Source organism: Plecotus auritus, assembly GCF_963455305.1.
Source record: "Plecotus auritus genome assembly, chromosome: 8".
In the NCBI taxonomy this organism is placed as follows: Eukaryota; Metazoa; Chordata; class Mammalia; order Chiroptera; family Vespertilionidae; genus Plecotus; species Plecotus auritus.
The window spans coordinates 55095464-55119130 of NC_137782.1; the positions used below are offsets into that span (position 1 = coordinate 55095464).

A 23667-nucleotide genomic window follows, 5' to 3' on the forward strand; every position below is an offset into this window, starting at 1 on the left:
TTTTAAAAATTATGACAAAGGAAGTGGATTTCATTCACTAAGCAATGAAGATCAAGCAAATGAAAAGACAACCTAGAGAATAGGAGAAAGTATCTGCAAATCATATATCTACAAGTACAGCTTGTATCCAGAATACATAAAGGGCTCTTATTTTCAACAATTAAAAGGATAAATACCCAAGTAAAAAATGGGCAAAGGATTTAAATAAACATTTCTCCAAAGAGAATATACAAACGGCAAATAAGCACATGAAGCGATGCCCAACATCATTAGCCATTAGGGAAATGCAAAACAGAACAAAGGTACCACTTTGCACTTTCTAGGATGGCTATAATAAAAAAGACTGGCAATAACAAGTGTTGGCAAGAATGTAGAGGAACTGGAAACCCCATTTATTTCCGGCAAGAATATACAATAGTGCAGGCAATTTGAAAAGAGTTAGGCAGTTCCTCAGAAAGTTAAACTTGAATCAAAGTGTTTCCTGGAGAGAGAAACCAAGATGGCGGCATAGGTAAGCAGCTAAACTGCTGCCCCGCACAACAATTTCAAAACTACAACTAAAAGACAGAACGGACACCATCCAGAACTACAGGAAAGCTGGCTGAGTGAAATTCTACAACTAGAAGGAAAGAGGAAAGCTCACGGAGAAGGAGCGGCAAAGAGCTGAGGTACGGAGACACGTGTGCGCAGAGAGGAAGGGCGGCAGAGTGCCTGGCTGGCTTTCTCTGGTGGGAGGGGGAAGGAAGCCCCCGACTGCACTGAATCCCAGTTCCAACTGCACTGAACCTCAGTTCCGAGCGAAACCCTGTGGACCCAGGTTCATACAGGGGGAGTTTGGACTGTCAGGTAGAGAGAAAGGCACACGGGACTCAGAGACTCAGGGGAGCCGCGGCGGCAGGGGTCTGGAGGCGCGAGTGCGCACAAAGACTGACTGCGGAGGTTACCACAGGCTATTCCTAGCGGAAGGGAGTGGGAAGCTCCTGACTGCACTGAACCCCAGTTCCGACTGCACTGAACCGCAGTTCCGGGTGAGCCCCTGGGGACCCACGCTCTTATGGGGGAAATCTGTACTGTAAGGCGGAAACTCAGGAACTGCGAAAGGCAGAGGTCTGGAGACTTGCACGCAAGGGCAGGGCTGACGGGAAGCCAAGACTGTCTGCTCCGCCCTGATACTCCACCCCTTCCAAGCTGAGCACAGAGGCTTTTGCAATCTGGCAAGGCTAATCCTATAAGGCTGTCTCCAGCACCGAAAATCTCCCAGCGTAGACACAGCTGATCCTCACAGCCAACTTGCCTGGAGGTCAATTCCTCCCAGTGATACCAACAACAATCAAGACTTAACTACAACAAGGCTGTACACACAGTCCACAAAGGGGTGCACCAAGAGTGTCCACCTCAGGTTAACTGGGGAGGCCGACCCACTGGGCCATATAAGAAACCTAGCACACGAAGCTACCCTACCAACTCAGGGAAGCAGTGAAAAATGGGGAGACAAAGAAACAGATCACAAACAAAAGAAATGGAGGAAAACAAACGACTGGATATAGAATTCAAAACCACGGTTATAAGGCTTTTCAAGAATATCCTAGAAAAGGCTGATAAATATAACGAGACCCTCGAAGATATGAAAAAGGACCAACTAGAAATTAAACATACACTGACTGAAATAAAAAATACTATACAGAGACCCAACAGCAGACTAGAGGAACGCAAGAATCAAGTCAAAGATTTGAAATACGAAGAAGCAAAAAACACTCAACCGGAAAAGCAAAAAAAAGAAAAAAGAATCCAAAAAGTTGAAGACAGTGTAAGAAGACTCTGGGACAACTTCAAGCGTACCAACATCAGAATTATGGGGGTGCCAGAAGAAGAGAGAGAGCAAGATACTGAAAACCTATTGGAAGAAATAATGACTGAAAACTTCCCCCACCTGGTGAAAGAAATAGACTTACAAGTCCAGGAAGTGCACAGAACCCCAAACAAAAGGAACCCAAAGAGGACCACACCAAGACACATCACAATTAAAACGCCAAGAGCAAAAGACAAAGAGAGAATATTAAAAGCAGCAAGAGAAAAACAGTTAATTACCTACAAGGGAGCACCCATACGATTGTCAGCTGATTTCTCAACAGAAACTATGCAGGCCAGAAGGGAGTGGCAAGAAATATTCAAAGTGATGAACAGCAAGAACCTACAACCAAGATTACTCTACCCAGCAAAGCTATTATTCAGAATGGAAGGTCAGATAAAGAGCTTCACATATAAGAAAAGCTAAAGGAGTTCATCACCACCAAACCAGTATTATATGAAATGCTGAAAGGTATTCTTAAAGAAGAGGAAGAAGAAAAAAGTAAAGAGAAAAATTATGAACAACAAATACATATCTATCAATAAGTGAACCTAAAAATCAAGTGAATTAAAAACCTGAGGAACAGAATAATCTGGTGAATATAACAGAATCAGGGGCATAGAAAGGGAGTGGACTGATAATTCTCAGGGGGAAAGGGGTATGGGGGGTTCAGGAAGAGACTGGACAAAAATCATACACCTATGGATGAGGACAGCGTGGGGGGAGGTAAGGGCAAAGGGTGGGGTGGGAACCGGGTGGAGGGGAGCTATGGGGGGAAAAAGGAGAAACAATTGTAATAATGTGAACAATAAAGATTAAATTAAAAAAAAAAAGAAAGTTAAACCTAGAGTTATCCTATGACTCAGCAATTCCACTCCAAGTTACCTAGGCAAGAGAACTGAAAACATGCCCACAAGGATGTGTATATGAATGTTCACTGCAGCATTATTCATGATATCCAAAAAGGGAAACAACCTGAAGGTCCATCTTCTGATGGATAAACAAAATATGGTCTATTCATATAATGAAAGATCACCCAGCCATAAAGATAATGCTACAACATGGATGGACCCTAAAAGCACTATGCTAAGTGAAATAAGCCACATAGAAAAGGCCACATATGGAATGATTCCATTTCTATGAAATGCCTCAAATAGGCAAATCCCTAGAGTCAGAAAGTAGATTTGTTGTTGCCAGGGGCTTGAGATAAGGAGGAATGGGGAGTAACTGCTAATGGATATGGAGCTTCTTTTTGGGGTGATGAAAATGTTCTGGAATTAGGTGATTGATGTACGACTTTGTAAATACACTAAAAACCATTAAACTGTACACTTTAAAAGAGTAATACTTATACTCCTCTATCAAGTATTCAAAATATGACTCTATTCCCTGTCAGTCTCTTTACTGCTTCTAGAGAAAGATATGTTTATTTTTTAAACTCCATTTTTCTGCTCAAGGCACTCTCTCTCCTTTCTATCTATCCAAATCTAACCAATCCTCAGAGTTATGTCGACATAAGTTCCGAATCCCCAGCCAGTTGTCACCTGGTTTCTGCTCTTCTCACACTCAACCTCTCCCTACGTTAAACCCTCTTGCGGCACGCTGACACTAAACACATACTAGCTTTACGGACATTTTACAGTTCTATGTATATTTAATTTCTCTGACAAAAAGTGATCACAATAAAGACACTGATCTTATAACATTTTCATGGTTTTCAAAGCACCTTCATATACACAATCCCATTTTAATCCATATAATAATATTTAAATGGTTTATCTCCCTATAAGATGAAAAAATTAAATTTAAAAAGATTACGTGATTTGTTTAAAATAATACAGCTAGTAGGTGTTTGGACTCCATATACAGCATTTTTTTTTTTTCTCACTACATTAAGGGACTTATGATTTGAGAGTAGATCATGTTCCTTATTTTCTGGATATCCCTCAATACCTAGCATGATCCCTATCTGGGCTATGGATATAATAGGAACTCAGTAAAAACATAATGAATGTATTATATTAACAATGTGAATCAATCAGGACAGAGGTAGATCTGGAAACCTTTTTGTAAAGGCTCTGATTTCCAGTGGGAATGGTAACATTTCTACAACTGATCTTACTTAGAGACAGCCATGCAGAAAGCTGGATTTCACTCCCACTGTATTATTTAATACCCCTGGCTCTGAAAAGCTTGTCTTGTAACAGAAGCAACGAGGAGTAAAAGTTTAGTCTCCAAAGCTAAGTGTGGCCCATTATTTCATTGCCATATGCCCAGCTCTGCAATTACTGAAATGAAGGTACTTTCAACAAAATACCTTTTGCCTGCCCGAAAATAACTTATAAAAAGTGTAAGCATTTGTATAAAAGTCTACATCCAAATTATATGGCAGGAGATTAAGTTTTTTATGTAAAATGAACTAAACCAAATCATTGTACTTTAAAATTTCCATATCTAGTACTGCTTATTATTTTAATTACCTATCCCATTATGCAAGGAAAAAGGACAACATATATCTTCTTCTATACTAATGAAAGGGTAATATGCTAACTAGACCAGACATCTTCCAGACGTCCTTCTGGACAAAGCCACGGTGGTGGCGGCCAAGGCGGAGGCGGTTAGGGGTGATCAGGCCGGCAGAGGAGGGCAGTTAGGGGCGATCAGGCCGGCAGGGGGGAGCAGTTAGGGGGCCATCAGGCCGGCAGGGGGGAGCAGTTAGGGGGCCATCAGGCTGGCAGGGGGGAGCAGTTAGGGGCATCAGGCTGACAGGCAGAGGTGGTTAGGGGTGATCAGGCAGGCAGGCAGGCAGGCAAGTGGTTAGGAGCCAGTGGTCCCAGATTGTGAGAGGGATGTCCCGGATTGGAGAAGGTGCAGGCCAGGCTGAGGGACCACCCACCCCCCATGCATGAATTTCATGCACCGGGCCTCTAGTATCTTTATAAATGACAAAGAATTTAATGTGGTTAGAAATACAATCCTATAAATTAGATCTTTAGAGAATTTTATTTCTTGGGAATATGATTTCCAAGAATATAGTTAGTTACAGGTATTTATTTTTGTTTCAGTTGAGTTAAAGAGCAGCATACCTAGCACAGTGCTCTGGTTAGAAGACCCTCTATCACCACCATCAGCACTATGGACCCATATATGTGAGTATACAACCTGTCATTTGTATTGATGACATCAATTAAAAGCAAAAATCACCTAAAATTGGCAAGAATTCTAATAAGAACAATATTGTTTTGACAAAACAAAAAAACATGAAAGTAAAGACACTAAGCTAATTAATTATTCATATGGAACTATAGCATAAAGACCAAATCTATTATCTTTTACAATAAAACTCTTCAACTCAACAGTGTATTTACTGCACCTTTCTCTGATTTTTAACTCTTAATCTAACTTGTTCAATGGAAAAATATTGGATAATTATTAAAACGAAGATTATAAATATCTTACCATACACTCCTTTGTCTAAAAGTAGTAAAAATTCATCCACAGCGTTGCGCATCTCATATTCAGTCAGATCCAACAGTGAAACGACTTTGAAATCCAGCTGTCTTAACAAGTTGGTCAATTCATACACGTCCACCAAAGGAGCTTTAAGCTTGGGGTGCTCCCAGTAATTCATGTTTCCTATCAAAAGGGCAACCTTGTCTTTTGCTGTTAAAAAAGGGGAGAGAGAGGGATTTAAAGAAGGATATAAAGATTAAAATAAGACCCATGGAAATGGTATCATTATAATAAAAAGTATGCTTTACAAATAGGAGTTCATTATTATTTAATTTCATCTTAGGATGATCACTTTATGCAGCAGACCAATATACTGAGGACTACTAAGACTAATAAGTCAAACAACTGAAATTAAACTTACTGACACTTTTGAAAATCAGGCAAAAGATATTTATTAGCTGCATATGTAGTATACTGATAACTAATATAAATGTATACTTTTATTGAAGTATAACAAAAGTAAAGAATCCTATAAAGATGTAATATGCAAATGGTCGGTACGCTGTGAAGTGTAACGACTGACCGCATAATGACCGAATCATGGATCAGCAGGAGGGTGGGGCAGCGAGCTACAAGTGGGTGGCGGAGAGCTACAGGAGGAGGCAGGGCAGCAAGTTATGCGGGGGTGGGCAGGGGGCAGAGGGAGCTACAGGAGGGCGGCAGCGAGCTACTGGCGAGCTACTGGCACACGGATTCGTGTGCAGGGCTACTAGCATTATTATAATTCAACTAGGCTTTTAGAGCAAATTTTAACAAGGTATGTTTGAAATTGGGTTCCCATCAAATTAGGTCTGTTTTGCTGCCAATGGAAGATGCTAAGCTAAAGACAAAAAAACAAAACAAAACAAAACAAAAAAACACCAAAAAGAGGAACAGGAAGAATTTGAATCAGAGCAAGTAAGGGGAAATACCAAAGAGGACAGAAAAGCAGCAGCTTAACAAGTGACATACTGTCTTCTCTTGGCCTTAAAAATATTTTTTTCCCATTTGGGTGTGATGCAGTTACTTTAGGGATATGTGAAGACTTTTGTAAGAATATGCTTTAAAAAAAATATATATATACATATATATATATATATATATATATATATATATATGTATATATATATATGTATATATATTTTTAAATTTCAGAGAGAGGAAGGGCGAGGGAAAGAGAGAGAGAAAATCGATGATGAGAGAGAATCATGGATCAACTGCCCCTGGCACGCTCCCTACCAGGGATTGAGCCTGCAACCTAGGTATGTGTCCTGACAGGGAATCAAACTGTGATCTCCTGGTTCATGGGTCTACTCTCAACCCGAACCACATCAGCCAGGCTGTACAAATACCTTAACAATTTATTTTCTGACCTTAGTGCACTGAGACTTTGTTCAAAGTCGTATTCTTATACAAAGAATTTTTCTGTTTTTAAGGGACAAGAAGATCTCCACCAATGCCTTAAAAAACTATCAGCTAGCTTAATCAGGTGTGTAGTTTGTCCAAAAACAGCTGTGGAAGGCTGGACATAGCTTAGTGCTTAAGAGGTCTTCAAAACTGTACCTTTGCTAGTTTGGGTCAGGTTAAAAATTAAATACTTGAGACTATGCCACAACTGTAGGAACCTGTTACAATGTTTTTTGTTGAGGATATTACAGTGTGAATCTGTGAAGGAGACACAGGGAGCAAGGGAGATGGAGTCACAAGAGCATCGGGCAGCATCCACACTGGGCAGGACTGCAGGCCACCTCCTCTGACACAGGCCAGGACTAGGTGACCAACCTCTATCACAAAGTGCTGCTAAGTGTTTATTTAGAAATGGCTATGAATACCACTCTTATGCAATCATGCTAAGCACAAATAATCACATTGCTGATTATTTGTATAAAACTTAACATCACTGTATTTCCTTTTTAAAAAGTTTCTTCTTGAATAAACCAGACCAAGGTAATCACTATATGGTAAGACCATTAGCTACTAATCCATAGAAAGAACATTTTCAGTGCATTTGTTGGTGAGTCCACCCAAGCTCAACGCAGAGAAGGGCTCAGTTCAATCTACTTCTAAGGGAAAAGGGATATGTTGTCTCTGGTTTACACCATCATGGCCCAAATCATAAGGTTCCTAAAGATATTCAGGTATAAAGTGTTTGTAAATCATAGTGGGTTTTTTGGTGGAATATTATGATAATTTAATTCTAAGCTGTATCCTAAAATAGGTTTTATTAGCAGAAAACAATTAGAAGGTATATAAAAGAAAAACCCACTGGAGTCTTTGGGGGGGGAAAAACAGTTGTCAAACTATGCATGACAGGCTGTTTCTGCTAATATCAATTCTTGCTTTATTGGTTTTGCTACCTGATTGCAAAGAACACTTGGTATAGTTTACTAAGTGGAAGAGTTCAATAGTCTGAGAACTATATGCATTAAAATGCATGTGTTCATAATTGACCATAATGCTTCAAAATATGTTCCCTAATGATAAAACTTTTGGATTATTCCTTTTATTTATTTTTTTTACTAGAGGCCCGGTGCACAAAATTCGTGCACGGGGTGGGGGGTGTCCCTCAGCTCAGCCTGCACCCTCTCCAATCTCGGACCCCTCGAGGGATGTCCGACTACCCATTTAGACCCGATGCCCGGTGGGATCGGGCCTAAACGGGCAGTCGGACGTCCCTCTCACAATCCAGGACTGCTGGCTCCCAACTGCTCGCCTGCCTGCCTTCCTGACTGCCCCTAACCCAGCCGTGGGCAAACTATGGCCCGCGGGCCGGATCCGGCTGTTCTATCCGGTTCTCTTGCTCTCCCCTCCGCTCCTTTACTTTGAATTTATATTAGTTCACACAAACACTCCATCCATGCTTTTGTTCCAGCCCTCTGGTCCAGTTTAAGAACCCATTGTGGCCCTCGAGTCAAAAAGTTTGCCCACCCCTGCCCTAACCTCTTCTGCCTGCCAGCCTGATCACCCCCTAACCACTCCCCTGCCAGCCAGTTTGCCCCCAACTTCCCTCCTCTGCCAGCCTGGTCACCCCTAACTGCCCTCCCCTGCTGGCCTGATCACCCACAACTGCCCTCCTTGCAGGCCTGGTCCCACCCAACTGCCCTCCCCTGCTGGCCATCTTGTGGTGGCCATCTTGTGTCCACATGGGGGCAGGATCTTTGACAACATGGGGGCAGCCATCTTGTGTGTTGGAGTGATGGTCAATCTGCATATTACTCTTTTATTAGATAGGATAGAGGCCTGGTGCATGGGAGGGGGCCAGCTGGTTTGCCCTGAAGGGTGTCCCAGATCAGGGTGGGGGTTCCTTTGGGGCGTGGGGCAGCCTGGGCGAGGGGCCTGTGTTAGTTTGCAGGCCGGCCACGCCCCCCGGCGACCCAAGCGGAGGCCCTGGTATCTGGGATTTACTTATCTTCTACAACTGAAACTTTGTAGCCTGGAGCGGAGCCAAGCCTTCTGCTTGCTCCATGGCGGCAGCCATTTCTGTTGGGATTTATCTACCTTCTAAAATTGAAACTTTGTAGCCTGAAGCGGAGCCAAGCCTTCTGCTTGCTCCGTGGCCACAGGCATTTTTGTTGAGATTTATTTATCTTCTATAATTGAAACTTTGTAGCCTTAAGCAGAGGCCAAAGCAGGCCAGGGCTGCAGAAACTTGGCTTCCTCCATTGCCAGGGGCAACCCTAGCCTCCTGCTCTCTCCAGCTCCGTGGCTGCCGCCATTTTTGTTGGGATTAATTTATCTTCTATAATTGAAACTTTGTACCCTAAGTGGAGGCCTGGGCCAGCCAGAGTGTGCGGAAAGCTTGGCTTCCTCCATCGCTGGGGAAACCCAAGCCTCCCTCCTGCTCTCCCCGTGGCCGCAGGCATCTTAGTTGGGTTAATTTGCATACTCACTCCTGATTGGCTGATGGGCGTGGCTTGTGGGTGTAGTGGAGTGATGGTTAATTTGCATATCACTCTTTTATTAGATATGATAGTTTTTTAAAAAATTTCTTTAACGATTAAGGTATTACATATGTGTCCTTATCCCCCCATTACTCCCCCTCATCTCTCCCACTCATGCCCTCATCCCCCTGTTGTCTGTGTCCATTGGTTAGGCTTATATGCATGCATACAAGTCCTTTGGTTGACCTCTCCTCCTTATCCCCACCCTCCCCTACCTAATGATAATTTTTAATAGTTAGCTTCTAAAATGTCTTTGAGCATTTTCTTGAAATAAATGGTAATAAAAATGATGAGTAAATAAATCTTACCTTGTCCAATCTACTTGTAAAACAGTTCCTGAATGACAGGCAAACTGGAGAAGATTTAGAATACAGAAGCAGATGGCAGTGGTCGAAATGAGAGATGACAAACACATTCAGTAAATTAGTTGTAGGAAGGAAAGGAAAAGCCAGAATTTAGAAATATGATAAAGGATGAAACAGTAAAATTTGAAGTTGAGAAGATAAGAGTGAGGAATGAAAGAAAATGTCAAAATAACAACTATATAAGCAATTTATGATGTTTTTCAGGTGATAATATAAATGGAAGAAACTTTCTATAGAAAAACATTTACTGTAAGAGCCACCCACAATTTCTTGAACACAAACGACTTATTGGAAAAAGGAAACACAAATGCAAGTTGATTAAGCAATAGAGTAAAACCACTTCAGAAAAAGTATTTAACTACATGATCCTAGACATTTTCCAAAGCTCAATGCAATGTGTTCTTTAAAAATTGGTACAGTGTTATATCATTAATTCTATGTCTAATAATCTACTAGTGTGTTACTCATTTTATCTAAAATGGATTAATATTCATAAGTACCTGGAAAAAGGTCTGGCACATATTTATTGCTATGTAAATATTTGTTAAAGAAAATCTTTGACCATCTACCAAAAATTGAGTATTAGCATCAAATCTGACTGGTTGAATATACAGTCCTTGTTGGTCTCATGAGTATAATCTTTTATTCTCCTGTGTCCTACAAAATATAGTAAAAAATCCTTATCTGGCAAACAAAGCCTTCATATTCTAGTTCATGCCTACCTTTCCAGCTTCGGTGAAAGATGGCCCCCAATGAGACACAGTATCCTTGCTCTCACATAGTGTAGTCACTCCCACCCCAGCCCCCAGCCTCTAACCCCAAATCTGGGCTGCCCTGTGATTCTCTTTGAACAACATAATGTGGTGTGACATTTGCCAGTTCTGAGTCTCAACCTGAAGAAGTCTGGCAGCTTTCATTTTGGGGACCCATGCAAAGAAATCAGCCACCTGGTAAACCTACATGGGGCAGGAGGACAGGGAGAGAGTGAAGTAGACCGAAAGCTCACACAGTAAAACAGGGGAGCACATGCCTCTTGAAAAGGGCAGCCACTATTTAGACACAACTGACAGCTGCCACTTTTCATAAGAACCTAGAAACCTGAATTTTTATATGATATCTGACCAATGGCAACTGATTATGATTGTTAAAAACACTGCATGCCCCTCCCAAAAGCTCAGCCCGTTTTGTGCTCTTTTCTCTGTGGCCTGTAGCAACCTTATGTTTGCTGCCCCTTGGTTTTAACTTCGTATCTATGCTAATGGCACTCATAACTATATCTCTAATCCTGGCCTCTCCACAGAGTTCCAGATCCATGTACACAATTGCCTGCTGTATATTGTCACCTTGATGTGACACAAATACCTCAAACTGGTTAGGTCCCAAACTGTTAGTCATCTGTCCTCTGAAGCTTGCTTTTGAATCTGTATTATCCAACTCAATGGACAGTGTCACTACCTACCTACAGGTCCAAGCAAGGATCCTAGCAGGCATAGTGATTCTTCTCTATAGCAAGATGACAAAAAAGCTTACTGATTCCATCACCTAAAGATCTCCTGAATTTGTTCTTGTCTTCTGCATTCTCACTGGTAAGCCTAGTTTAGATTCTCATTTCTTCTCTAGACGATTACAACAGTGTTTTAATTGTTGTCCTAAGCAAAACATCTCTAACTACTTTACGTTCTACACCAATACAAGACTGGCTTTGGGAGAGATATATCTCAATCACTCCTCCACTAAAAAGTTCCTTCCAATGGCATAAATAAGAAATGCGGCTCCTGAAGATATAGTCTCACCCTTCTTCTCTCACTTCCTCCTCTTTATGCTCCAGAGCAAGGTGTGTTACTTGCAGTTCCCCAAATTCAACAGTCTCATTTCTTAGCACTTAGGATTTCAGGCTCCCTCTGTTTGGAAGGCCCTTCTCCTACTTATACTTCAAAATGCAGAACAGCTACTGCAACCTCTCTGCTGCTTTTCTAATCTAACCCCACCAAAAGATAGTATTACTCACCTCCATATAACATATATGTCTGTTTGCATGTTGCCAAAACAAAAAAAATTATTCTACAGAAATTGACTTGGTCCCAGAAACTGAATTCAAAATCATTTTAAGTCTCCTGTTCTGTAATTTATTTTACAAATATCCAAAATAAACCATTTGGTCTCAATGTCATTCAAGTATTTATAAAAGTTGTCAAATTGAAATGTCTTAAATTCCTTTATGCTCACCATAAAAAAGATATATGTATAATTATATTTTGAGCAGGTATTTTAAAGCTTTACTCACCCAAAGGCTGGTCAGCTGTTTGCTCTTTATTAGCTATAAGAAAATAAAAATGCAAAGAAATAAGGTGTTATTATCCATGATATAATTATCTCCAAGGTTAGGATATATAAAAACAGTGAATACCATCAGTGGCATTAAAAGACAGAATATGGTTTCTAATAGCTAACTTATGATGTTAAGATTCCCAGAATTTTTTTTTATATATGTTGTTGGGTTCGGTTTATTATCATTTTGTTGAGGATTTTGTGTCTAGATTCATGAGAAATATTATATCAGTCTACAGTTTTGTAATCTGTCATTTTTGTTGTTGTTAACAAAATATCACCCAAGGATATTTTTTCCATTGCTTTTCAGTGAGGGAGGGAGAGAATCACCAGTAGAAGAGATGAAATCAAGGATCAAATCAATGATTTGGAATATGATGAAGCAAAAAATATCCAATCAGAACAGCAAAAAAGAAAAAAGAATCCATAAAAATGAAGATAGAGTAAGGAGCCATTGGGACAACTTCAAACATACCGACATTCGCATCATTGGGGTGCCAGGAGGAGAAGAGAGAGAGCAAGATATTGATTTGAAAAAATGATATTGATTTGAGAAAACTCCCCTAACCTGGTGAAGGAAATAGACAAACAAGTCCAGGAACTATAGAGACTCCCAAACAAGATGAACCCAAAGAGGCCCACACCAAGACACATCATAATTAAAATGTCACAGGTTAAAGACAAAGAGAATCTTCTTTTTTTTAAATATATTTTTATTGATTTTAGAGAGAAAGGGAGAGATAGAAACATCAATGATGAGAGAGAAGCATTGATTGGCTGCCTTCTGCATGCCCCCTACTGGGGATCTAACCTGCAACCAGAGCATGTACCCCTGACTGGAATCGAACCTGGGACCCTTCAATCTGCAGGTTGATGCTCTAACCACTGAGCAAAACCAGCCAGGGCAAAGAGAGAATCTTAAAAGCAGCAAGAGAAAAGCAGTTAGTCACCTACAAAGGACCTCCCATAAGACTGTTAGCTAATTTCTTAACAGAAATTTTGCAGGCCTGAAGGGAGTGGCAAGAAATATTCAGTGATGAAAAGCAAGGACATACAATTAAGATTACTCTACCCAGCAAAGCTATCATTGAGAATCAAAGGACATATAAAAAGCTTCCCAGGCAAGAAAAAACTAAAGTAGAGTTCACCACCACATCAGTATTACATGAAATGTTACAAGGTCTTCTTTAAGAAGAAAAAAAGATAACTATGCACAATAAAATGACAATAAATACATATCTATCAATAATTGAATCTATAAAACAAAATAAATGAACAAGCAGAACAGAAACAGACTCATAGATAACAGATAAAATTTTGCCGGTTGCAAGATGGGAGGGGTGTTGAGGGCATGGATGAAAGGTGAAGAAATAAAGAAGTACAAATTGAGCCCTAACCGGTTTGGCTCAGTGGATAGAGCGTCAGCCTGCAGACTGAAGGTCCCAGGTTCGATTCCAGTCAAGGGCATGTACCTTGGTTTCGGGCATATCCCCAGCAAAGGGTGTGCAGGAGGCAGCTGATGGATGTTTCTAACTCTCTATCCCTCCCACTTCCTCTCTGTAAAAAAATCAATAAAATATATATATATATATAAAGAATACAAATTGGAATAGTCATGGGGATAGAGAGTACAGCATAGGGAATATAGTCAAATCATTGATATTCTAATAACTAGGCATGGTGTTGGATGGGTGTGGGATTTACTGGGGTGATCACTTATTAAGTTATGTAATGTCTAATCACTAGGGTGTATACCTGAAACTAATGTAATATTGGATTCTAACAGTAATTAAAAAATAAAAAAACGATTTAAAAAATATGGGCATGAAACTAAGCAAAGTAGTTACTATGCTAAAATAATGAGCTATAACACGTCAGGAAATTAGAGAAATCTCTATAAATATTAAATGATATAACTGCCTTCTTAATCTAGACCTGTCCCATCACTGCCTTTCAGAATGCCCATAACCTAGACATGTCCTCTGTCTTTACAGAGTCCTCACTGTTACTCTGCCTATCATCTCAGTTAATGCTTTCTCTTCGGCTGAACTTGTTTAAGAAATCTGTTCTGATTAAAATTGGCAAAGAGCCCAGTCGCCGTGGCTCAGTGGTTGAGCGTCAATCTATGAACTAGAAGATCACGTTTCGCTTCCCAGTCAGGGCACATGTCTGGGTTGCAGGTTTGATCCCCAGGGTGGGGAGTGCAGGAGGCAGCCAATCAATGATTCTCTCTCATCATTGATGTTTCTCTCTCTCTCTCCCTTTCTCTCTGAAATCAATAAAAAAAAAATTGGCTGAAGAATGATGAATATTCCTACCAACAGTCAATTTCTTAATGGTTACTGACCAACTACTTATTTATATAATGCATATTATTCCCACTAACACAACTCTTATTTCAAATAAAGACATCTCACCCAACTATTTCTGATATGTTCTATGAATGAGCAACTTTGAACACTGTCCCAGGGGTCTGGCAAGTTCAGAACTGTTACCCTGTTACTCTTTTAAAGGCTGCTTCTTGTCTTTCAAATGAAATATTACTCACTTCCTCCATTAACTGTCTTTTTATGATATAGACTAGTTCACAATGATAAAAAATGCATTCATATTTTATGTTGCCTCAGTATACTTTTCAATCCTTATATAGTCTTACAATCTAGAATATTTTAAATCTTTTCACTTGCATGAAATTGTACTTCATACAAGTACTAATTTCAACCCTAAGTCATATTATTTTAATAAAGAAAAAAGTTACCAGTACTACTATAGCAAAAAATTATCTATAGTATCTTTAAATTATTGTATTCAATAACTTAAAAATATAAAACTAATGCTTTATGCTTATATTACTCACCAGGATGCCCAAGATGATGTAATTCATCTGAAATGAAATAAAAAAAATAGATTAGTTTTAAATAGCTTAAATGCCAATTTAGCACAAATAATAAAGCTAATCAAAGAAGGTTTTGAGTTATTAAATCATGTTAAAATGTTTCAATAATTTAAAACTTTTCAAATACATTATCAGAAGCCATGCAAAACTGAATAGGAAAGTATAATGTAGTGGATATCATTTAGGACTTCTAAGCCATTATTACTTTCATTAAGTGACAAAAGGCTAAATAGATTCATTCACAATTTGTTCAAAGTTTTAGGTATTCTGGCCAATTATGGAACAAAAGCAGGCAAGAGATAGGTCTGTTTGTGGTCTCAATCATAAACTTTTTGAAACTAGTTAATCTCAAATGATCTTTTCTTTTTAAATAAACTTTTAATTTTAGAACAGTTTAAGATTTATAGAACTAACGTGAAGAGAATATAGAGTTCATGTAAACACCCATATACCAGGTCCCTATTTTTAACATCTCATGTTAGGAAGGTACATTTGTCCTAACTGTTAACGTTCTTTTTTGTTCCGAGACCCATTCAGGACACCACATTACATTTGCTTAAGTCGCATAGGCTCCTGTTTCTTGTGACAGTTTCTCAGACTTCCCTTGCTTTTGATGACCTTGACATTTTTTGAGAATTACTGGTGAGGTATTATGTGGAATGTCTCTCATGTGGGATTTGTTGATGTTCTTCTCATGGTTAGACTGGTGTAATGTGTTTTTGGAGGCACAGTGGTTTCAGAATTGTTAACCCGCACTCCCTGGCTAAAGGACATCATCTAAGCCAATATCATGACATTATAGCCATCTATGTTATACCATTCATGAGATGGTAGGTAGAACTTATTCTTATATGTGGTATAAAATCAATTAGTGAGTAGCATCAGCTAGAGCAGGGGTGGGCAAACTTTTTGACTCGAGGGCCACAATGGGTTCTTAAACTGGACCGGAGGGCCGGAACAAAAGCATGGATGGAGTGTTTGTGTGAACTAATATAAATTCAAAGTAAAGGAGCGGAGGGGAGAGCAAGAGAACCCTCTGCTCTTTTGGCTCCGCGGGCCGGATACAACAGCCGAACGTGCTGGATCCGGCCCGCGGGCCGTAGTTTGCCCACCGCTGAGCTAGAGTATATGGCTATGTACAATTTCTTTTCCCTTTTATCTTACAGACTTCTCTCATTTCTGATTACTTCGGTCAGTAACTTTTTCTTCCTTCCCCTCTTCAGTGAGGTCACTTTACACATTTGTAGTAAGTTTGGATTCTTTTGTCATATTCTGCATTCCACCCTGGGATCTACCCTCCTCTGACCTCCTACTAAATGATTTTTTAAAAACTTGCATACATCCAGCCCAGTGTGGCTCAGTGGTTGAGTGTCGACCTATAAACCAGGAGGTCATGGTTCAATTCCTGGTCAGGGCACATGCCCGGGTTGCAGGCTTGGTCCTATGTGGGGCATGCAGGAGGCAGCCCATCAATGATTCTCTTCATCATTGATGTTTCTATCTCTCTATCCCTCTCCCTTCCTCTCTGAAATCAATAAAAATATATTTAAAAACAAAAAAACTTGCATACATGTATTCACCATTACAGTGGTCATAAAGAATAGTTTCACTGCCCTAACAAATCCCCTGAGCTTCACCTGTTCAATTCCCACCCCTTGTCCTCATCAAATACCTTTAACAAAATACCTAAAATGAAATAGGTAACATCATGTTCCATGGGTAAAAAAGGTATGATATTAGGACACTTTTCATGACATGAATCAACTCACCAATTATAAAAGGTCTCAATTTTGTATATCTTTTAGAAAGAAAAGTTGGGTCTAATTTTTCCATCTGAAATTTCTGGAGTAGTTTCATGGTTGGATTTTCATCTCTAAGTGTTCTGAACAAATTTATTTGAAAATTATTATTTAACAGTGTGTTTGTTACTACAAAAATTATAGGGAGAATCTTGCAGATAAAGAAGCATCACAACAGGTGATAATTTACAAGCATCACCCTGAAGCCAAACAGAACGGTAATGCTAGTTTTATTTATTTACTCTTAGAAGTCTCCTATGTTAGGAAGTTTTCAAAATAATGCAATTAGGCAAAAAAGAAGGAAGAAAAGAAAGAGGAGTTGGTTAGGATTTCTTCATGTAGCTTCCTTCAAAAAGGGTTCAAAGACCACAGGATTGAAAATGTCTTATGCTAGAGAAATCACATTCACAATTATGTATTAGGATGAAAATAGTAATTATAGTATTTCAGAGTGACGCCCATAGTGATATAAAGAACAAGAAAACCAGGAAACGTAAGATTTAACATGATTTTCTTACTTTTCCCAAGTAGAGCCTAAGGTTATAGTTTAAAGAGGCAGAAATCGAAAAAATACTTTGCTATCCACAAACCTAATTTTGTAAAACAATGTGATATCATACTAAGGGAACTTAAGTTTTAAAATTTACTTATTACAACTTATGTACAATGCTTTGGTTAATTAGATCAAATTAGAAACTTACATTGAAAGAGATTTTCAATTCTCTTTATATATTATGGTAAAGGTGACATGGTAGATGGCCTTGTAGCTTCAAAAAATGGGTCATATCAATTTTATATTGAAACAAACAGAATATTTAGTATTTGGTAAAACATGTGTTAAACAATAATAATCTGTCTTGAAACTTTTAGAGAAACCACATTCAAATTTGAGAGGCATATTATCATGGCTAAAGGATAGATAAGAAATCTGAACAAGTCTCCATGACAATATAGTAATCTATATTTTTCACAATTTTTATAAAGGTAAAAATTAGCATTAAGAATTGCAAATGTTTACTATTCATAAGATGTTATGCAGGAAGTTTATTTTGATATAGAGTAGAAAATCAACTGAATAGTAGTTATTTTAATAGTGTGTCAGTTTAGCAGTGTCTGTGGCACTTTACAAACCCTCAAAGACTAAGATACAATATCCTTCGAGTGAAATTATTTCTTATAGCTAGTATTTTTTCCATCACTGCACTCAGTAGGCTAGAGCACGCCACCAATTCCAAGAGGAGCCAGCATGCAGGATATTTGGTTTCAAACCAAAGATTACACTACCTTCAGTGCACTCCACTGCCTCATCTGTTCTTCCTTGTTCCAGAGAAAACAAATGTGAATATATTGTAATTCATGATCTTAGGAAGGGCAGCCATCAAGCAAAGAGAGAGATAAGTAAGACAGAAATATGCTGGCAAACCAACATATGCATCAACACCTCTTACTATTAACAACATAACTATAAATGCATTAAGCTCAAATAAAACAAACTCCCAAATTATGTACTTCATAATGAATTGTTGATTGATCATTCTTTCCTTCACATGTCTGTGATGTTTGTTTTTTAAAAATGTTTTCTTAAAAATCTTTTTCCATGAAATCAAGTTCTTTATAATTAAAGTTTTAATACATTTTCTGCCATAAATGTTTAAAATAAACTATAAAATGCAAAAATAACCAAAAAGGTCTAAATAAAAAAATGATTTTTCTAGTACTTTCTGGTCATCCTATATAATAAAGAGCTAATATACTAATTAGACCGAACAGCAGAACGACCATCCGGATGACCTTCTGGACGAAGCGGGACCTGCGAGGGCTGGCTGAGGCTGCAAGGGGCTGCGAGGACTGGCTGAGGCTGGGAGGGGCTGTGAGGGGCTGCGAGGACTGGCCGAGGCTGTGAGGGGCTGCGAGGACTGGCCAAGGCTGGGAGGGGCTGCGAGGACTGGCAGAGGCTGCGAGGGGCTGTGAGGGGCTGCGAGGACTGGCCGAGGCTGTGAGGGGCTGTGAGGAGCTGCGAGGGGCTGCAAGGACTGGCCGAGGCTGCGAGGGGCTGCGAGGACTGGCCGAGGCTGCGAGGGGCTGCGAGGACTGGCCGAGGCTGCGAGGGGCTGCGAGGACTGGCCGAGGCTGCGAGGGGCTGCGAGGACTGGCCGAGGCTGGGAGGGACTGTGAGGGGCTGCGAGGACTGGCCGAGGCTGGGAGGGGCTTGAGGGCCAAGCCCTTTGCATGAATTTTGTGCATCAGGCCTCTAGTAGTATATAAAGCTAGATCATGAATTTAGTATGTATTCTCTCAAATATCTATATGGACAATGTTAACTCCTGATACTTACCACACCATTAAGTAGAAGGGGGTAATTAGTAGAATTTCAATTGCTTAAACGTTTTATTTTATATAGTTTCTATTATACTCCATTTGTCAGAACACTGAGTAACACTGCTTACCTATGATGATTTCTACCTTCTTGCTATCTTGACTGTCTCGATCATTATGTACACGACACCAATAGGTTCCTTGATGTTCCAACTCCACATAAGGCACCTATATCAATATCAGAATGCACACATTTCCTCCTCAATTTTAATTTAAATTGGCTTGGAGAAAAAGCTATTTTGTATTTTAAAAAACCCCTACCATGCCGGAAGCCAATTCCAGCATGTCATAATTGCAAGAGTTTCATCAAAAGGTTGACGGAACTTGGGGACTCAACAAGGGCTGAGTCACATATGTTAATGCCTGTTGGAAATGGCTAATGGCATTTCCCCAAACCTGAAAAGGATGATTGTTTGTTGCCAGACAGCTCAGGGCATCTCAATCTACATGTTATTGCCTCCTGTTGGCCAAACACCTGAACAGCCAAAGGCAATTCCCCAATCTGATAATGCTTCTGTATGAAACCCTACCCTTTAAAGTGTGTATCTCCACTTTGCCTTAGGACAATTTGTGTTAATAAAAAGCAAGGGGTCCTGAGACAAGGAGAACTTAGTTTCTTTAGCTAGGCTCCTCTGACCCCCAATGCCTTTCAAAATTATCTTTCGGCTCTGGACTCTTACTTAAGTTACACACAGCCTTTCTCCAGATTGCTGAACCCTTCTTAGTGCCAAAACAAGAACCCTGGCACTACCAAATAAAATTTCAGAATGCTTTAGACAGCCTGAATTATTGCCATTCATTAGGTTAAGTTTTAATTTTAGCAAATGATACAATAAATCCAATAATGATGAGTTTGGTGTTTTACATCTGACATTTTAGTATAAGCCCTTAAATGGGGGCTGGTGTTGTTTTCTGGCACTTTTGCAAATATACAAGTCAATTAATATTAAATAATAAGGACTTGAAACAAAAATACTGAAAACATAAAAACACCCCCAACAAAGATGGATTTTAACGTTCACCTTAATTTTCAATTATACGGTTTATTTTACTTATTAGCACAAAAAATGCCCCCCAAACCAACTTCATACCATGTATATCTTTTTTGTCTCATGCACTAAGGGTGATTCATTTTTGAACCACTGGTAGTGAGGAATAGGGCTTCCAACAGCAACGCACTGCAGGACCAACGTATTGCCTGGCATTAGCTTTTGGGACCTTGGTTCAACACAGATTTGCAACTTGGATTCAGAGATGCCATTAGAGCTTCCTTAAATTAAAAGAAAAACATCATTAAACATAAAGTCTCTAAGTTAAAAATAAAATTTCCCCCTATAATTTATAAAAGTAAATGAGTTTTCAAGTTCATCCTTCATTTTTACAATCTTTAATGGCAATGTTTCATAAAACTATAGCATTTTTAGAAATATTAAGAAATGTTGTCTGGATAGAAGAATGTGGTGGGCAAATACATTCAGAAAATTTGGAGTTAAACAGATTTTTTTAATTGCAGAACTTGTCCAAGCTTTCAAAGTGTTAGTATGCATTGTGCATGTAAGAGGGGAAAAGAGCTCAAGTGGCTTCCAAATGTGTTTGGCCACAGAATCTCTCTGGAGGGGGGCAAACAACTTATTAATATCTTGAGTGACATTCACGTTCAACACAGAAAGATCTACATTCTGCACTTGATTTAACTTATTAAAAAAAGGAGTTTTGTTATTAGCAGTAAATAAATATGGATGGATTATTACTAGCATTTCCTCCCAAGGCAGATATCAGAAAACATCATTTACTGAACACTCATTGTTACTCTTTAAGTCCCTTGAGGTCAGAGGGCTTGTCAATGTTATGCAATACCAGGTTTCCATCATGAAACTCAGAGTCTCACAAACTGCAGGTGATCAATAATATTTGTTGAATGAATAAGATTCTATTTATAACCATAGTAAATTTTATTATATGCACAGCAATAGTCTAGAAAGATAAATAACTCTCTTAATCAATCATGACTATTTTTAGAGATGGTTTATTTATTTAGGTGTAGGAAAAGCTAAATTGAGAGGGAAGAATGAGTCAGACTAGTAACAAAAAGTCTGTTTCCCTCCTATTCTTTTCTTTTGGCAAAAATGACAAAGGATATGGTCTTGACTGTGTGTGTGAATAAATAAAATAGTGTCTCATGGTTACTCTTTTAGAGTAGACTAGCTTTTTCCTTGATCAATACCAGTTACTGGACTAAAAAGATGAATGACAAAGAGTAGAAAAATAGTTTGATGAAATGTCTTATTGCAGCAAATGATATACTATATGCCCTTTTATGTCAACATCCACTCTAGTTTTATTCCACAACACAATTTTTTAGGAGTAATATAGTTATTTGGGAGAAAAATGTACAGTGTAGAAAGAAACTGTAAAGTGAGCAAAACTGTGCCTGGCTGGTGTTGCTCAGTGGCCGAGCGTTGACTTATGAACTAGGAGGCCATGGTTCGATTCCCCGTCAGGGCACATGCCCAGGTTGTGGGCTCGATCCCCAGTAGGGCATGCAGGAGGCAGCTGATCAATGATTTTCTCTCATCATTGATGTTTCTATCTCTCTCCCTCTCCCTTCCCCTCTGAAATCAATAAAAATATATGTATTTTTAAAAGTGAGCAAGACTGTATTAGATTTTTTCCTCCTCTAAAACCAGAGACATTCAAATCCAAGTTGGAAGAGATAGGTCATCAGCAGGGCCAGACTGAGAAGAGTACTGTCATTCGAAGGCATCTGTGTGTGTGTGTGTGTGTGTATTCGTAGAGAAGAGAATCTAAGTACACGGGATAAAATCTTAACAACTGCTGACCTTATACTGGGTTCAGTACATATGTGAGCTTTTTGTAATATTTTTTTTCTTTTTCATTTTATTTATTTATCTTTATTGCTGAAAGTATTATAGATGTCCCCCCCCATGATTGTTTCTTTTTTTCTTTATTGATTAAGGTATTACATGTGTGTCCTTATCCCCCCATTGCCCCTCCCCCCCCTACTCATGCCCTCACCCCCCTGGTGTCTGTGTCCATTGGTCAGGCTCATGCATACAAGTCCTTTGGTTGCTCTCTCCCTTACCTCCACCCTCCCCTACCTTCCCTCTGAGGTCTGACGGTCTGATCGATGCTTCTCTGTCTCTGGATCTGTTTTTGTTCATCAGTTTATGTTGTTCATTATATTCCACAAATGAGTGAGATCATGTGATATTTTTTGATACTTGAAATTTTTAAAAGCAAACATTTAAAATAAATGAAAATAAGGTAATCCCCTTCTCAACATTCAAATTACTTACCCTGGAAGCTTTCTGTTAGTTCTGTGACATCACATACATCCAGCTGTGACCACTGGCTGAATTCAAAGGTGCAGTTATTATTCACTCGACAGACATAAAAGCCTGCATCTTTTACATGCACTGTGTTAAAAATAAGTTCTGATGCATTTCCGTTTGGAATCTGTGAAATAATCAGTAGAGAACATCAGTGAATGACTCAGCAACACACCTTATAAAATGTGCTGTGCAAAATGGATGATGTCTTTGGAGTTTTGAAAAGCATATATTTTTTCCAAGATCTAAACTATTTATTACTTAAAAAACAAATAACATTTTGAGTAATTTAGGACTGAAGTCTTACAGTCTTCTACAAATCCATTCACTAAAGAGCTCTCTTCCACATATCTTCCCCAAACTCACTAACAGAAAAGTACTGTTCTGCCATCTAAAACTGTCCAATTGTTGGTATTTAAAGAACCCTCAATGTCAACATTTACGAGTAAAGTAGCCATATGACATGACAAGCACCATGATGAAGTGGCCAGCACACAGAAAGTTAGGCCTGGCTACTAATTTCAGTTCTGACCAAATTAGTTGTTAGTACATGAGCAAGTTATTTCCCCTCAAGACCCATGTTCTCATCTGTGAAATCCTGTGAGAGGATACACTTCAACTAATACAGGACACTTCTTTCAAGGTCGGGTGAAGCAGGGCTATGGAAAGCATATCAGCGATGGGGAGAAATGGCCATCCAAGGGTTTCCCAAGCTTCGGTCCCCACATTAAGGTTTATTTCACCTTTGCTGCCCCCATCAATTTATCAGCATCACCCAACTCTGCACATTGCCAAGGAGTTTAGTCAAGTGCCAGGTTCTATTATATCAACTCCCCTGCAAAGTACTTAAGCAAGCTAGGCCTTCTCTCTCCAAACCTCAATCAACTGAATTCAACTCTCTCCCCTCTCAGGACTTGCACCAGCGCATGAGCATTTTGCTGAAGATCTGACAACTGGGGTGCACTAAGCACTGCCTGACAATTCTACCGCGGTAAATGCCAGGTTAAGAGGTTTGCTTTCCTATCAGACCATTCATGTATACTTTCTCTCTCCTCAAACATAATGCAACCTGACTTCTCTCAGCCTTTGACTTCAGATAGAAACTCTTTCCTCTTCTTGCCACCAAATTGCACAACTATTTACAACTTCTCTCTCCTCTCCTGTAGAAATGGAAAAAGGTGCCTTTATAACAAAGGCTACTTGGGCTTAGGATCTGTGGGGATCCACTCAGAACCCCAGAGTTGGTATAAAGATTAATTCAAGCTGAAGAT

At 39.4% G+C, this 23667-nt stretch overlaps 1 protein-coding gene across 2 annotated transcripts in view; it reads right to left on the bottom strand.

The window, feature by feature from the left end:
• The window catches only part of MALT1 (MALT1 paracaspase), a 58882-nt gene that overhangs the window by 14266 nt on the left and 20949 nt on the right, over positions 1-23667 (bottom strand). Inside the window, exons 4-10 of one of the 2 annotated variants that reach the window (XM_080686458.1) lie at positions 22364-22523; positions 20138-20316; positions 19118-19214; positions 17955-17987; positions 14833-14859; positions 11932-11964; positions 5309-5512 (exon numbers count right to left, since the gene is read on the bottom strand). In XM_080686458.1, the coding sequence (XP_080542584.1) occupies positions 5309-5512; positions 11932-11964; positions 14833-14859; positions 17955-17987; positions 19118-19214; positions 20138-20316; positions 22364-22523 (733 nt within the window). The remainder of the gene's footprint in view (positions 1-5308; positions 5513-11931; positions 11965-14832; positions 14860-17954; positions 17988-19117; positions 19215-20137; positions 20317-22363; positions 22524-23667) is intronic. The other variant, XM_080686459.1, reaches the window with a different exon arrangement.